Source organism: Sardina pilchardus, chromosome 20 (genome assembly GCF_963854185.1).
Source record: "Sardina pilchardus chromosome 20, fSarPil1.1, whole genome shotgun sequence".
NCBI lineage: Eukaryota > Metazoa > Chordata > Actinopteri > Clupeiformes > Clupeidae > Sardina > Sardina pilchardus.
The window spans coordinates 28765865-28783542 of NC_085013.1; the positions used below are offsets into that span (position 1 = coordinate 28765865).

Genomic DNA, 17678 nt, shown 5'->3' on the forward strand with positions numbered 1-17678 from the left:
AGACAGAATGGAAATAAAACAAACTCTCTCTGTGTGTGTGTGTGTGTGTGTGTGTGTGTGTGTGTGTGAAAAGCAAGGGCTGTATGAGTCAGTGGAAAAGTACTCGAGGAATAAGGGTGTGTGTGGACCCATTGGGACAGATGGTGCATAATGCAGAAGTCATCTGTATTGCAGGTTTGGATGGTAAGCACACACACACACACACACACACACACACACACACAGACACACACACACACACACACACACACACACACACACACACACACACACACACACACACACACACACACACACACACACACACACACACACACACACACACACAGCTCCCCAGGATGTGATGCAGGTTTGGAGGGTGAGCACAGCTCCCCAGGATGTACGCTGGTGTGCAGTGTTTTCTGCCCCATGATGTGGCATCCATGGCCCACTGGTTAGAGAATTGGACTTGTGACCAAAGGGTGGCCAGTGGGGGAGTGATCAAATCTGGGCTGACCATTGCGCCAAGTGTGTAGGTATGTTCGTAAGATGCCACTCAGTAGTCTGGGTGTGCTGGGTACCTAGTTAGTATGGGTGTGCTAGTCAGTAGTTTGGGTGTCTAGTCAGTAGTCTGGGTGTGATGGGTACCTAGTCAGTAGTCTGGGTGTGATGGTGTCAGTAGTTTGGATGTACTAGTCAGTAGTCTGGGTGGGATGGGCACCTAGTTAGTAGTCTGGGTGTGCTAGTCGGTAGTTTGGGTGTGTTGGGTACCTAGTCAGTAGTCTGGGTGTGCTAGTCAGTATGGGTGTGCTGGGGACCTGGAGAAGTGGGAGCTGTGTGTGAAGGACTGATGGAGGCAGTGTGGGGACTGTTGCAGTGTGGGGACTGGAGGAGGTGGTGTGGGGACTGATGGAGGCGGTGTGGGGACTGTTGCAGTGTGGGGACTGGAGGAGGTGGTGTGTGGACTGATGGAGGCGGTGTGGGGACTGTTGCAGTGTGGGGACTGGAGGAGGTGGTGTGTGGACTGATGGAGGCGGTGTGGGGACTGTTGCAGTGTGGGGACTGATGGAGGCAGTGTGGGGACTGATGGAGGCAGTGTGGGGACTGATGGAGGCAGTGTGGGGACTGATGGAGGCGGTGTGGGGAGCAGTACTTGTGTTTGTGCACCATCACACTCCACCCCCATCTCCCCTGGGTGAACACAGCATCATTACTGATGCACAGTGCTGGCTCTGAGCCTGGATCTGTTTACAGGAGGTGCGTGTGTGCGTGTGTGTGTGTGTGTGTGTGTGTGTGTGTGTGTGTGTGTGTGTGAGTGAGATAGCGAGAGTAGGACAAACATGGAGGGAGAGAAAGGGTGGAGGAAAGATAGATAGATAGATAGAGAGAGGGCAAGAGAGAGGTGAAGAGATGGAATGAGGGAGAGAAACAAAAGTGGAGGTAGAGCTTGAGAGAGAGAAAGAGAGAGAGAGAGAAGGAATGGGGTAGAATAGTGGTGGAGAGAGAGAGAGAGAAAGAGAGAGATGGAACAGGGGGAAGAGAAGAGAAAAGAGAGAGAGATGGAACAGGGGAGAGATGTCAAGAGAGAGGGATGCAAATGGAGAGGTGTAAAGAGAGGGATGTAAGTGGAGTGGTGTAAATAGAGAGGGATAGAGAGATGTAAGTGGAGTGGTGTAAATAGAGAGGGATAGAGAGATGTAAGTGGAGAGGAGAGAGGGATAGAGAGATGTAAATGGAGAGGTGTACATACTGTAGAGGGCTAGAGGGCATGACCTGGAGAGTAAAAGCAGAACATGCCGGCTGTGTGCATTATTAAAGTGTGTGTGTGTGTGTGTGTGTGCATTATTAAACTGGAGGGTGTGAACGCAGACTGAATACGGAGGGTGTGTGTGTGTGTGTGAGAGAGAGAGAACCCAGACTGAACAGGGAGGGGTGCGTGTGTGTGTGTGGACATGGAGAGAGTGGCTTATGTAACGAAATACTGCAGTGAGGTAAAGGCAGGCAAATGTGTGTGTGTGTGTGTGTGTGTGTGTGTGTGTGTGAATTTGAGTCTCTTCTCAACGCTTGATCTTTACTTGGATTAGACAACAAAGCCGAGTTGTCTCTGATCGGCACTTTTAATGGGGGTGGACTGCTTGTGATCTCAATGTAACACAGCTGCGCACACACACACACACACACACACGCGGCCTTGTGGTTGCATAACGGAGCCCCAGACGTTGTGGTGTGTGAAGACAGGTGAGCTGTTGCAATGCTGCAGGAGCATACTGATGCTCACACTCATGCTCACTCTGGACCACGCAGTAGCAATCCGCTCTGAAGAGACTGGTGTGGCATCACACACAGCAGCATCTACTCAACAACACACTCACAGACAGCACCTGGGCAGGTGTAGTGCCATGACCTTCCTACGACCTCCTGATGACCTGCTCTACGACCTTCATACGTCCTTCTGGTGACCCTGCTCTAGGACCTTCATACGTCCTTCTGGTGACCTGTACACTGCAAAAAATGAAATCTAACCAAGTGTAATTACCTTATATTACAGTAAGATCAAAAATCTATTTGGTATTGCTTTAAGTATGAAAATACTTACCTAGCGCTCTTTCAAAAGATCATTTCACTTAATTAAAGAAGACTTTGACTTATGTTAAGGAGTCTTATCAAGGTAAATTGACTTACGGACAGATCATTTTGCTTGTTTTACGACAAATGTACTTACTGCATGGACAGATCATTTTGCTTCTTTTCAGGAAGAATTATTAAGTCTTACTGTAAATGAAGTCAAATGATTTCAAAAGAGAGCACTAGGTAAGTGTCTGTACTGAAAACAATACCAACTAGTTTATTTATCTTGATATAAGATTAAAACACTTGGGAGGGGTGAGGTGAGGGGTGAGGGGTGAGGGGGGAGAGGGGAGGGGGTAGGGGTGAGGAAAGAAACTGGACTCAGGAGGCATGAGAGCAGAGAAAGGTGTGTTTTTGTTTTTAAATAGTAAGAAACTGGACTCAGGAGGTATGAGAGCAGAGAAAGGTGTGTTTTTGTTTTTAAATAGTAAGAAACTGGACTCAGGAGGCATGAGAGCAGAGAAAGGTGTGTTTTTGTTTTTAATAGAAAGGCATCTCATCTTGGTCTCCGCCATCCTGCTCCACTCATCTCATTCCACACAGGGAAAGAGATACACACACACACACAAACAGAAAAAATACAGCCCTCCCAAATCTTAAAGCCCCTCTCAACTCTTCCACCCCCACCCCCACCCCCACCCCTCAACCAGTGGCCAGGCACGAAGCACACCATGTGCTACATGGCATTAAAGAAAATGGAGAGCTCAGTCTCACACACACACACACACACAAGACACACCAACGTCCAGTCAGTCGTGGAGCCTGCTCTCGGCATTCTTCTGGTCTGTCGAGCTCATCAGCAGGAACAGAGCGATGTATCGAAAGATTGTTTTAAAAAAGTTACAGGAAATGATGAAAGAAAACAGAACAGAACACATTCCAAGGTCATACAGAGGGCAAACTCATCACCAGACGAAACAGAATGCAACAAGCCAACAACAAACAAACCACCAAAACAAAAGCCTCAAGAAGCAAAAAAGCAAACAAAGAAATGACAAGATCTAAACGAAACACTTCCTAATCAGACATAAATAATAACTTCTCCTTTGATACTATTATTTCATCATAGTCCCTTAGAACCTCGTCCTATCTCAGAGTGTGTGTGCTCACTGTGTCCTATCTCAGAGCAGGTGTGTGTGGTCACTGCGTCCTATCTCAGAGCAGGACGTGTGTGTGGTCACTGTGTGGTGCCGGTGTCAGTAGAGTTACACACTGTGTGCTGGACTTGGGCTGCAGTGGTTGAGAACATGAAGCTGTGTTGTGCTGTTGGTCTAATAAAGGGCCGTTCACAACAATGACAACAGAAAGCTATTTATTTCTTTATTTTTGGCATTATCGTCATAGTCGTGGTTCTTCTGTGTGAACGACCCTTAATTCACTGTTGCAGTGTACTGGATTAGACCGCAGTAGTAGGTAGCATGCAGCTGTGCTGTACCACTGATCTCACTCATCCAACCGGCAGCTTCAGATCGTCAAGCCCAGCACAGGGGCGAGAGGCAGGTAGCCATGACGACGCAAGGTAACGGAACACTGCATGTTCTCATACCCCCACGCCTGCTCATACCCCTGCCCCCCAGGCTGAGTTTACCCCCAGAGTTCTGTGGGCTGGATACTGTTGGGAATCATAATAATATTCAATATATTTTGCTCCGATTTCTCTAGTCTAGAACTTCATTGGGTTCCTGTGGGTTTCCTTTGTCCTCGGAACCCATAAAGGTGGTTCGAAGAACGTCAAGGTTCTTCTATAAAGCGTTCTCCTTACTGGCCCCTAATAATACCATTTAATGTAGCTGAAATACACGCAGATGGGAGAGAATCCTTCTTCGTCCGTCTAACAGTAGGCAAAGGTCAAGGTTCAAATGCAGGAGTAATGCTCCACTGACCTCGTCTCTAACTAAAATATGTAGAACTTTGAAATGTCTGTGAACCCATAAAGCAACAGTAGAACAACTAACAGAGGAACAGCTGTGCCATCAACTATACGAGAACAAGAAGACCAACGAAGGATGTGAACGGTGGAACGTTTGGAGTACATGGTGTATTTGTGATGGAACGTTTGGAGTACATGGTGTATTTGTGTTGGAACGTTTTGGGTGCATGGTGTGTGTGTGATGGAAGGTTTGGGGTGCATGGTGTGTGTGTGATGGAAGGTTTGGAGTGCATGGTGTGTGTGTGGTCAGAGGATGAGGAACCAGTGTGTCCACTGAGGACTGAACAGATAACGCCAATCACCTGGTGACTGACCGTGAGGAGGAAATAAAATTCATATAAAAATCATCAACATCGTCTCCAGTACAGTACAATCAAACCTCTTAGTTCTCAAGGTCCCTTCTGACCAGAATAACAAAAAAACTAAACAAATACCAACATACAACAAGCAACAACAAAACACTCAAGACAGCATTCAAGATTTGGAATACAAAATATATAATATATATATATTTAACATGCCACATGTATGCCACTAGAAACCATATGGCAGACTTTATTTTATTTTAATTCTCTCTTTTTTTTGGACAAAATATCAGGAGACACTTGAAAACGCTTTGCATGTTTTCTAACCCAAAGCCCATTAAGGTCGGCAGGCAAAGAGCGCAGACCTAGAAAAGCAACGCAGCGAAGCAGACTGGACAAGACCATGCAGAACACACTCCAAATCTCTCAGCGGTCAACCCCCTACCCCCCCACCCCAATCCCAAACCATGCCCCCCCCCCTTATGAACCCAAGTGCCCCCTCCCCTCCCAGTGGTCTACACAAGGCTCCCCTCATCACCCCGTGCAGTGCAACAGTCTCGAACAAGCACAGGCAGGTGCTCACGGAACCGCTCAGCTGATGCCTACAACACTAGAACCAGACGGAACCCTGTTTGCGGTTCTCGATCTGAGGGGCCAGGGCGAAAGAGGGAAGGAGGGAGGGAACCGGAGTGTGAAAATGATGAGACTGAGATATCGGATCTCCAGAAAACAGGCCAATTCCAAGGAATTTGAAACCGGCGTGATAGAGTCAGGAGTGAGGAGAGGAGGAGAGAGTGATAGAGTCAGGGGTGAGGAGAGGAGGAGAGAGGGATAGTCAGGAGTGAGGAGAGGAGGAGAGAGGGATAGTCAGGAGTGAGGAGAGGAGGAGAGAGAGGGATAGAGTCAGGGGTGAGGAGGAGAGAAGAGAGTGATAGAGTCAGAGGTGAGGAGAAGAGAAGAGAGAGTGATAGAGTCAGGGGTGAGGAGAGGAGAAGAGAGGGATAGAGTCAGGGGTGAGGAGAGGAGAAGAGAGGGATAGAGTCAGGGGTGAGGAGAGGAGGAGAGAAGAGAGGGATATAGTCAGGGGTGAGGAGGAGAGAAGAGAGGGATAGAGTCAGGGGTGAGGAGGAGAGAAGAGAGTGATAGAGTCAGGGGTGAGGAGAAGAGAAGAGAGAGTGATAGAGTCAGGGGTGAGGAGAGGAGGAGAGAGGGATAGAGTCAGAGGTGAGGAGAGGAGGAGAGAAGAGAGGGATAGAGTCAGGGGTGAGGAGGAGAGAAGAGAGGGATAGAGTCAGAGGTGAGGAGAAGAGAAGAGAGTGATAGAGGGGGTGTGGAGACTCTATAGGAGGGACTGGAGAACTACACTTACAGATGGACGAGCAGAAAGACGATCTCCAACCACAGCTGACGGAGGGGAACATTGCCCAATCACAGCTGACTGAGGGGAACATTGCCCAATCACAGCTGACGGAGGGGAACATTGCCCAATCACAGCTGACGGAGGGGAACATTGCCCAATCACAGCTGACGGAGGGGAACATTGCCCAATCACAGCTGACTGAGGGGAACATTGCCCAATCACAGCTGACGGAGGGGAACATTGCCCAATCACAGCTGACTGAGGGGAACATTGCCCAATCACAGCTGACGGAGGGGAACATTGCCCAATCACAGCTGACTGAGGGGAACATTGCCCAATCACAGCTGACGGAGGGGAACATTACCCATATGGACCAACGAGGGAATGAGCCGATGACGGACATTCTTTAAGATACAGCATTACTTTAGTGTGCTTGCTCAAGCACACAGCATTCCCATCATAACGATAATAATAAGGTGAACCCAGGAGTAATAACAGTGTGCTTGCTCATGGGGTCTAGGGTTGGGTTGGATCATCTTCCCATCTCTGCATGCACAAAGGCACAGGCACAGAACAGGAAATCACAGCCAATCACGTCTTTCCACCACATCACAACACATTCGGCATCACTAACCCCACCCAGCCCCCCCAAACAGCGTACCCGCCCAGCCACCCAGTACCCAGTCCTTGGCTATTTTCTGAAGCCCCCCCCCCACCCTCCAAACTAGGCTACGGATGACAGGGAACAGGGTGTCTGGGGGAAAGGGGAAGGGGAAGGGGGGGGGACCCCTTGCTTCAGCTGGTAATGTTTTTTGTGAAGGACACATCCTCCGTCTTGGTTTTCATATGATATGTGTATCAGTGTACATGAACATGTGTCTATGTGTGTGTGTGTGTGTGTGTGTGTGTGTGTGTGCAGTAAGTCCATGTGTCTCTTGTGTCTTCTCTCTCTCTGTGGCTCTACAGAGAGGTGGAGGGGAGCTTCTTGACGCGCCGCTGGGCCAGGAAGGACGACTCGATGGGCTTGAGCTCTGGCGGCGGCTGAGAGCTCTTCAGCGCAGAGTAGGTCGCTGCCATCGCCCCCTGCAGGAACAGCAATGAAGTGCAATCAGCACTGAATCAGCACCAGAGGAACAATCTGTTCATTCAGTTCATACAATACCCTTCTCTGAACTGTCATGTCTTTATTATGGAATTAAAACGACTGCAGAATTGTGTTCACCCTTTTCAGACTGGCATAACAGTGTGCCTCCCTACATCCTCTGTTGTGGTGTAGCAATAGCCTACAGTGTGCCTCCCTACATGCTGTGTTGTAGTGTAGCAATAGCCTACAGTGTGCCTCCCTACATCCTCTGTTGTGGTGTAGCAACAGCCTACAGTGTGCCTCCCTACATGCTGTGTTGTGGTGTAGCAATAGCCTACAGTGTGCCTCCTACATCCTCTGTTGTGGTGTAGCAATAGCCTACATACAGTATGGGCTTCTAGATAGCATCATGGTGCAGTATTACATAGCATTACTTATACCATAACATCCTTGTGTATGTAGAGGTGTGTGTGTGTGTGTGTGTGTGTGTGTGTGTGTACCTTGACTAGTTTTGCATCCTGGTGCTGCAGCTGGCTGTTGGGGAGTTTGTCGCGCTGCACGATCCAGGGGTGCTTCAGCACCTGCATGGCCGTGAGTCGCTGGTGGGGGTCCACGTGCAGCATCTTAGACACCAGGTCCTACAGCAGAGAGCACAGCAGAACATCAGCATGCTAATACAATATGCTAACACATGTAGCATCTTAGACACCAGGTCCTACAGCAGAGAGCACAGGACAACATCAGCATGCTAATACAATATGCTGACACATGTAGCTTCTTAGACACCAGGTCTTACAGCAGAGAGCACAGGACAACATCAGCATGCTAATACAATATGCTAACACATGTAGCATCTTAGACACCAGGTCCTACAGCAGAGAGCACAGGACAACATCAGCATGCTAATACAATATGCTAACACATGTAGCATCTTAGACACCAGGTCTTACAGCAGAGAGCACAGGACAACATCAGCATGCTAATACAATATGCTAACACATGTAACATCTTAGACACCAGGTCCTACAGCAGAGAGCACAGGACAACATCAGCATGCTAATACAATATGCTAACACATGTAGCATCTTAGACACCAGGTCCTACAGCAGAGAGCACAGGACTACATCAGCATGCTAATACAATATGCTAATACACTATGCTGATACATAGAGCATCTTAGACACCAGGTCTTGGGTATGCTAATATAGTATGCTAACACATGCTAATACAGTATGCTAACACATGGAGATTTTTGTCTACATTTTTGTCTAAACATCTGAACCTGGAAAATTAAAGATCTGCAAATGGATGTAGACTATTGATCTCGGAGTGGCAATGCAGGATAGTGTCCATGGATGTAGCCTAGCGAGCTCAGTGTAGCAATGCAGGTTTTTAGCTCTTCAGCGTTGGTGTATGCCGCACGTTACACATGGCCTAGTTTTGGGTCCTGAAGAGAGACAGTGTGTGCCACTGCAGCACCCTGTATCTGTGTATGCTTAGGGACGCGTGTGTGTGTGTGTGTGTGTGTGTGTGTGTGTGTGTGTGTGTGTGTGTGTGTGTGTGTGTGTGTGTGCGTATGTGTGTGTGTGTGCGTGTACACATAATGTATATTCGTGTTAGTGACCTTGGCAGCCTCAGACACGTGGTCCCAGTTGCCCCCTGTGAGGGTGAAGGAGCCGTTGCCAATCCTGTTGAGGATATCCTCTGGAGAATCTTCTGGACCATTAGCAAATGGAGTGAACCTGAGAGAGAGGGAGAGGGAGGGAGGGAGGGAGGGAGGGAGAGAGAGAGAGAGAGGGAGAAAGGGAAAATAGAACATTACATTTGAGTATTTGTTTGTCTGGATATTTTGATGTGGTTCATGTAATGTTTAATGGGTCAATGAGTGTGAATGCAACTGTAGGCCCACATGTTCCAGAGTGTGTGTGTGTGAGTGTGACTGTGTGTGTGTGTGCGTGTGTGTGAGTGAGTGAGTGAGTGAGTGAGAGAGAGAGCATGTGGATTCATGTTGGGTGTGTGTGTGTGTGTGTGTGTGTTACTGATCCAATCCTCACCCAGCGATCATGGTGTACAGGAGGACTCCCAGACTCCAGACATCGCATCCCTCATCGTAGCCCTGCCGCTTTAGAACCTACACACACACACACACACACACACACACACACACACACACACACACTTAATCACGAGTGCAAATTACAGAGTGAAGTCAACACTGAATGGGACCCAATTAGCTGCTACTCTCTTCCCTGTCATAGTCACATCTTCAGTGGGCTCACGTGTGAACGGGCCCTGTAATCAGGAAGCTATTACAATCTCAACACACACACACACACTCTCTTACACACACGCACACACACAAAGATATGTGTGTCACAGGCACATGAGCTGTCACACAGACACAAGCATTTAAACACTCGGACAATCACATACGCACACCCCTCTGGTTCTACAAAGTTGGCGGTGTAGCAGGGGGTCATGAGCAGACCTTGGACACACACACAGACACACACACACAGACACACAGACACACACACACACACACCTCTGGTGCGACGAAGTTGGCGGTGTAGCAGGGGGTCATGAGCAGGCCGTTGTCCGCCCGTAGCTGCTTGGCGAAACCGAAGTCACAGATGCGCAGAGACTCTGGGTTTCCCGACTCATCCACATACAGGATATTACTGGGCTTCAGATCCCTATGCACTACCTAGAGAGAGAGAGAGAGAGAGAGAGAGAGAGAGAGAGAGAGAGAGAGAGAGAGAGAGAGAGAGAGAGAGAGAGAGAGAGAGAGAGAGAGAGAGAGAGAGAGAGAGAGAGAGAGAGAGAGAGAGGGAGAGGAGAGAGAGAGAGAGAGAGAGAGAGAGAGAGAGAGAGAGAGAGAGAGAGAGAGGTGAAGACTCATCCACATACAGGATATTACTGGGCTTCAGATCCCTATGAACTACCTGCAGACCAGAGACGGAGAGAGAGAGAGAGAGAGAAGAGGGGGGGGGGGAGAGAGAGAGAGAGAGAGAGAGAGAGAGAGAGAGAGGGAGAGAGGTGAAGACTCATCCACATACAGGATATTACTGGGCTTCAGATCCCTATGCACTACCTGGAGAGAGAGAGACGGAGAGAGAGAGGGATGAATAAGGATGGGATAGAGAGGGAGAGAGAGAAAGATGGACAGAGAGAGGGAGAGACGGTAAGAAAGAGAGGGAAAGAGAAAGAGAGAGGAGAGGGGTAAATAAAGGTAAGATAGAGAGGAGGGAGAGAGAAAGAGTGCAACAGAGAGAAAGCGAAAGCAAGAGCGAAAGAGGGTGGAAGAGACTAAGAGAGAAAGAAAATGAGAGAGAGAGAAGAGAGAGAGGAGGAGAAAGAGACAGCTACAACAGCAACAGCTGATGAGCAGATGGAGCAGAAAGGGCAGCACATCCTGTGCAGCTGTAGCATTAGCGGCTAGTGGGTGAGGAGCCAGCAGTGTTGATGTGTGCTGATGTGTGCTAATGTGTGGGAAGAGGAGCCATGCTACTGTAGCATTAGCGGCTAGTGGGTGAGGAGCCAGCAGTGTTGATGTGCGCTGATGTGTGGAAAGAGGAGCCATGCTACTATAGCATTAGCCGCTAGTGGGTGAGGTGGCAGCAATGCTGATGTGTGGGAAGAGGAGCCATGCTACTGTAGCATTAGCGGCTAGTGGGTGAGGAGCCAGCAGTGTTGATGTGCGCTGATGTGTGGAAAGAGGAGCCATGCTACTATAGCATTAGCCGCTAGTGGGTGAGGTGGCAGCAATGCTGATGTGTGGGAAGAGGAGCCATGCTACTGTAGCATTAGCGGCTAGTGGGTGAGGAGCCAGCAGTGTTGATGTGTGCTGATGTGTGCTAATGTGTGGGAAGAGGAGCCATGCTACTGTAGCATTAGCGGCGCCGGCTAGTGGGTGGAGCCAGCAGTGTTGATGTGCGCTGATGTGTGGAAAGAGGAGCCATGCTACTATAGCATTAGCCGCTAGTGGGTGAGGTGGCACCAATGCTGATGTGTGGGAAGAGGAGCCATGCTACTGTAGCATTAGCGGCTAGTGGGTGGAGCCAGCAGTGTTGATGTGTGCTGATGTGTGGGAAGAGGAGCCATGCTACTATAGCATTAGCCGCTAGTGGGTGAGGTGGCAGCAATGCTGATGTGTGGGAAGAGGAGCCATGCTACTGTAGCATTAGCGGCTAGTGGGTGGAGCCAGCAGTGTTGATGTGCGCTGATGTGTGGGAAGAGGAGCCATGCTACTCTAGCATTAGCGGCTAGTGGGTGAGGTGGCAGCAATGCTGATGTGTGGGAAGAGGAGCCATGCTACCAGAGAATGTCTAATAAGGGGAGAACTGCCACTGTTGCTATACTTCCGGTTTTGAAATGGTTGCAGTTCCACGCTGGTTCCATTAGAGGCGCTACATTTGGAGTGCAGAATGCATGGCGGTCTATGGAGCAATACCCCTCAAAATCCGCTTTTCTCAAAATATATTTTTTTGTCAATGAATTTTAATGTTGTTTTCGAAAGGGGATGCAAAGAAATTACGTATTGCGTGGTGTTTGATTTTTTAGAGTCACTTGTTTGCTTTAAAACGTCTTTTAAAATGTAAATGACGTCATACACTCAAGCTTCATTAGCAGAATGCTAGCGTGGTATGGGCAACAACAACTCAACCTGTAAGAAATCGGAAGGACATAAGTACTCGTTCATTCAACTTTTGACCTATAACCTATGTTGAACTTGCAAAAACTACAATCAAATCTGAGATCTCTCAACGACAATTGGGTGAAAGAGCCAACTTTAGCCGTCTAGCTCCATAGGCTCCCATTCATTCTGCACTCAGGCGACCGCCCCCAGTGGAATTTTGGTGGAACTGCAACCAAAAGTCGTTACAATGGGACTTAATAGCGAGTGGCAAGGCTCTCCGTAGACGGGCTCTGATGCTACTCTAGCATTAGCATCCATCACATCAGACAGGCTCTGAGGTAGGCTAGGCTACTGCTGTCTCTGTACAGCCTGGAGCATTAACATAACTAACGGCAAACATCTGCTCTCATCCTCACCTGAGAGTGCAACTTGATTACAGTTTCTGGGATGATGTATTCATGTGTTTCATCAGGTCCCTTTCCACAGGTGTATTAATCAAGCACCACACAGTCTGCATTCATAATCTAGCTGCTTGGTTTTATACACCTGTGGAAAGGGACCTGACGAAACCCATGAATAGAATGCAAGTGCACACTGTGCTCTAGAGTGCGTGTGTGTGTGTGTGTGTGTGTGTGTGTGTGTGTGTGTGTGTGTTCTTACCCCCTGTGAGTGCATGTACTCCACGGTCTTGGTGATGGTGTGCAGGACTGAGCTGGCCTCTCTCTCGGAGAAGAACTTCTGCTTGAGGATACGGTCCAACAGCTCACCGCCTCTCATCAGCTCAGTCACTAGATACACCTCTTTACCTGTGTCATACACCTGTCACACACACACACACACACACACACACTTAATACATGTAGGCTCATGAATGGTCATAATACCGTAATATCCCAACTATTATCCGCGGCTTCTACAATGATTTAGCAAAATTGCTTCAGCCAGTTAGTACTGAACTCCGTCTGTTTGATGAAGACCTGAACCTGCAGCCTGGTGGGGCTTTGGTCGTGTGGGAGAGGAAGATGTTGTTGTTTACTGTTGTTGTTGTTGTTGTGGTGTACTCACATCCTTGAGAGTGATGACGTTGGGATGCTGGCCGTACCGCAGTAGAATCTCAATCTCCTCGGAGGGGTCCGTCATGGACTTGTCAATCACCTGTCAATCACATCACCACAACCAGATGAACCATGAGACTACAACGAGGGGGAGAGAGAGAGGGAGAGAGGGAGAGAGGGAGGGAGAGAGTAATAAGAGAGAGAGGTGGAGAGGGAGGTCTGACCTTGACGGCGTACTCTGTGTTGGTGGTCTTGTGGACGCAGCGTTTGCAGACGGAGTAGGCTCCCATGCCGATGTCCTCCTTCAGCACGTAGCCGTCGCTGAACAGGATGCTCTTCCCATGAAGCTGCTGCTGGGACACATGGAGACAGACATGGGTTATATGGTCAACACACACACACACACACACACACACACACACACACACACACACACACACACACACACACACACACACACCCCATCGCTCTCTCTTAATAGTGAATTGTATTACTTTTATGCTTAATAATGTTGTTCATGCACAGATACACACACACCACTTACAGTATTCCATCAATAAAAACAAATAAAAAACAAAGCTCTCACACACACACACACACACACACACACAGAGTTCTAATGTGAACTAGGCCAGGATGTTCAGAACCCAGAGCTGTGTAAAGAGGCGGCCGTGTCCCTTTAATGGCTCTGAGTGGCGGCGCATGATGAACGAGTCGGGATTTAAAAGCCATTTACACCGCCGGCTTTATCCCACAACACTCTCTACAGGAATATGAAAAAGACACACACACACACACACACACACACACACACACACACACACACACGAAAGCCCCGACACTAGCCCACATGTACGGCAGAAGCACACTGATCTCCTCTGAGGCTCGGCCCTAATGGCGTTACGCAACACACCATCACTGCTACACAGGGGTGTGGGGAGAAAGCCTGCCATCTAGTGGTGAGAAATGGACAGCACATCCTCCACTGCAGCTGCTGGTGCTCCAGAGGCCCAGGACACTGCTAACGGCTACAGTGGGGAGGACTGAACAAGCAATCTACTGACCTTCACCACAGAGTAGGCTTACAGGAATAGAACTGAGGACCAGAGCTGAGGACTAGAGCTGAGGAATAGAGCTGAGGACTAGAACTGAGGACTAGAGCTGAGGACTAGAACTGAGGACTAGAACTGAGGAATAGAGCTGAGGACTAGAACTGAGGACCAGAGCTGAGGACTAGAGCTGAGGACTAGAGCTGAGGACTAGAGCTGAGGACTAGAGCTGAGGACTAGAGCTGAGGACTAGAACTGAGGACTAGAGCTGAGGACTAGAACTGAGGACTAGAGCTGAGGACTAGAGCTGAGGACTAGAGCTGAGGAGTAGAACTGACTGAGGATTAGAGCTGAGGAGTAGAATAGAACTGAGGACTAGAGCTGACTGAGGACTAGAGCTGAGGAGTAGAATAGAACTGAGGACTAGAGCTGAGGACTAGAGCTGAGGAGTAGAATAGAACTGAGGACTAGAGCTGAGGAGTAGAATAGAACTGAGGACTAGAGCTGAGGATTAGAGCTGAGGAGTAGAACTGAGGACTAGAGCTGAGGACTAGAGCTGAGGAGTAGAATAGAACTGAGGACTAGAGCTGAGGAGTAGAATAGAACTGAGGACTAGAGCTGAGGATTAGAGCTGAGGAGTAGAACTGAGGACTAGAGCTGACTGAGGACTAGAACTGAGGAGTAGAATAGAACTGAGGACTAGAGCTGAGGAGTAGAATAGAACTGAGGACTAGAGCTGAGGATTAGAGCTGAGGAGTAGAACTGAGGACTAGAGCTGAGGACTAGAGCTGAGGAGTAGAATAGAACTGAGGACTAGAGCTGAGGAGTAGAATAGAACTGAGGACTAGAGCTGAGGATTAGAGCTGAGGAGTAGAACTGAGGACTAGAGCTGACTGAGGACTAGAACTGAGGAGTAGAATAGAACTGAGGACTAGAGCTGAGGAGTAGAATAGAACTGAGGAGTAGAACTGAGGAGTAGAGCTGAGGACTAGAGCTGAGGACTAGAACTGAGGACTAGAGCTGAGGACTAGAACTGAGGACTAGTACTGAGGACTAGAATAGAACTGAGGACTAGAACTGAGGAGTAGAGCTGAGGACTAGAGCTGAGGAGTAGAGCTGAGGACTAACACTAAGGACTGACTGACTGAAGTGCACCTGGAACATCATCACATAGTGTAGCTTTGCAGGGGGACTCTAACTCTACCTTGCAGGGGGCTCCTTTCTCATTGGTTGAGCACCTGCTGTTGATCTAACCCACTGGATCAGTGATCTTAACCTGGGAGGAGCTTCTGCAGCAGGCCCACAGCTTCCTGCTTCCTGACATCAGGACACTGGGTGACAAAGTGATTGACAGCTGTCTGCACCACTCACCTGGACCACAGGGTGCAGAGGCTGTGGGGGAGGTTCCTCTGGCTCCTCCTCCAAGAGCGTCGTGGCGACGAAGCTGAACCCCCGGAACAGCTGGTGGGCGCCGGCACTTGGAGGAACGCCGGGAGAGTCTGGCAACAGCAACACAGCACAATTACATTCACCACAACAATAACAACAAAACAGCACAACAATTACATTCACCACAACAATAACAACAAAACAGCACAACAATTACATTCACCACAACAGCACAACAGCACAACAGCAACACAGCACAATTACATTCACCACAACAGCACAACAGCACAACAGCACAACAATTACATTCACCACAACAGCACAACAGCACAACAGCAACACAGCACAATTACATTCACCACAACAGCACAACAGCACAACAATTACATTCACCACAACAGCACAACAACTACATTCACCACAACAGCAACACAGCACAATTGCATTCACCACAACAGCACAACAGCACAACAATTACATTCACCACAACAGCACAACAACTACATTCACCACAACAGCAACACAGCACAATTACATTCACCACAACAGCACAACAGCACAACAATTACATTCACCACAAAATAACAACAAAACAGCACAACAATTACATTCACCACAAAATAACAACAAAACAGCACAACAATTACATTCACCACAACAGCACAACAGCAACACAGCACAACAATTACATTCACCCCAACAATTCACCACAACAGCAACAGCAACACAGCACAACAATGACCTATTGTGAATGGTCCAATATACTGACCACAGATTTCAGAACAGTCCCTGATATTCCCGACTGAGCCCAAAACAGCCCCATATTAGCAGGATGTGTTTTTGGTTCTGTGCTCCATATTAGCGGGATGTGGGTTTGGTTCCATGCTCTCTGACCAAAGCAGCTTAAATCCCAGAGAGCTTTTTCTCATTTCCGCTAGAACCCTGACTGTGTGTTGGAGTGGCCGTAGCTTTGGGGCTGTTAGGAGATTTGGCCAAATTCCCAGAGCGATGAGACAGCGTGCGCACACACACACACAAGTTGAGGGGGGAGATGGCCTTTTTACCACTGCTCTGTTCCTTTGTTACTGTAATTTAGATGCTTGTTGGCTTGTTGTGGAGTGTTGATTGTGCATGTGTGCATGTGTGTGTGTGTGTGTGTGTGTGTGTGTGTGTGTGTGTCCATGCATATAGTTATTTAGATGCTTGTTGGTGGTGTTGTGGTGTATTGATTGTGTATGTGTGCATGTGTGCGTGTGTGCGTGTGTGTGTGTGCCCATGCATATAGTTATTTAGATGCTTGTTGGTGGTGTTGTGGTGTATTATTGATTGTGTATGTGCTAGTTTGTTTGGGCATGTGTGTGTGTGTGTGTGTGTGTGTGTGTGTGCATGTGTGTGTGTGTGTGTGTGTGTGTGCATATGCATACCTTTATTTAGATGCTTGTTGGCGGTGTTGTGGTGTGTTGATTGTGTATGTGCATGTGAGTGTGTAAGAGTATGTGCATGCATATCTTAGACTGGAAGTCAGCTCAAATGTAACCCCGCCCACACAATGTGAGGTTGGGAAATTCAGTCTGGAGTTGATACAATGATGGACAGATGAGCAAGAGGGACTATGTGTTCATGTGACCTGAGCACGCGTCAGTTGATTCTGTGACAGCAAAAAGCTGGTCACTAGACGTTAACGTCGCTATCGTGGCTGTTGCACTAGATAGCCTGTTGACGGCCCGATAACTTTAAACGAGGAACAGAAAACCCATTTGTGGAGAGGAAGGTTGTGTTGGCCATTCTCATTACAGGGTTCACTCTACAGGGTTCTCACTACAGGGTTCACTCTACAGGGTTCTCACTACAGGGTTCACTCTACAGGGTTCTCACTACAGGGTTCACTCTACAGGGTTCTCACTACAGGGTCCACCGAGGGCTGTTTTGGTGCTTGACTGGTCTAATGGTGTGCGGAGGCATTTTTCACCTGTTGACATATCGGCTGATACACATCCCATAATCACATCCCTGGCTACGTCAGGCTATGCATATCTGTTTCTGTGTATGTGTGTGTGTGTGTGTGTGTGCATCATCCTCTCACCTTTGGGTGTCCGAGAGGTGAACTCGGAGTCGAAGTAGAAGGTGTCGTCCGGTCGGGCCACGGCGGGTCTGAAGGGCGGCTTGAGCTCGCGTCTGAACAGTTTCTGTCGGGAGAGGTCACGAAAGGTCACGGGAGGTCATCGCACCACAGATACCGGACACCAGGGTCAGCAGAAAC

The 17678-nt window shown here is 48.6% G+C and overlaps 1 protein-coding gene and 1 long non-coding RNA gene across 4 annotated transcripts in view; one reads left to right on the plus strand and one right to left on the minus strand.

Annotated features, from left to right (window-relative positions):
- The first annotated feature begins 4613 nt into the window (after positions 1 to 4613).
- On the plus strand, positions 4614 to 4964 carry LOC134067394 (uncharacterized). The gene is made up of 2 exons (XR_009936502.1): positions 4614 to 4693; positions 4726 to 4964. It is a non-coding gene; the product is annotated as an uncharacterized LOC134067394 (long non-coding RNA).
- Positions 4965 to 6887: 1923 nt separating this feature from the next.
- The window catches only part of rps6ka1 (ribosomal protein S6 kinase a, polypeptide 1), a 79528-nt gene continuing 68737 nt past the window's right edge, over positions 6888 to 17678 (minus strand). For all 3 annotated transcript variants that reach the window (XM_062522641.1, XM_062522642.1, XM_062522640.1), the window contains 10 exons: positions 17502 to 17604; positions 15401 to 15528; positions 13205 to 13330; positions 12991 to 13080; positions 12586 to 12744; positions 9832 to 9993; positions 9341 to 9417; positions 8911 to 9028; positions 7787 to 7924; positions 6888 to 7285 (listed from right to left, as the gene is read on the minus strand). In XM_062522641.1, the coding sequence (XP_062378625.1) occupies positions 7163 to 7285; positions 7787 to 7924; positions 8911 to 9028; positions 9341 to 9417; positions 9832 to 9993; positions 12586 to 12744; positions 12991 to 13080; positions 13205 to 13330; positions 15401 to 15528; positions 17502 to 17604 (1224 nt within the window). In that variant the 3' untranslated portion in view covers positions 6888 to 7162. The remainder of the gene's footprint in view (positions 7286 to 7786; positions 7925 to 8910; positions 9029 to 9340; positions 9418 to 9831; positions 9994 to 12585; positions 12745 to 12990; positions 13081 to 13204; positions 13331 to 15400; positions 15529 to 17501; positions 17605 to 17678) is intronic.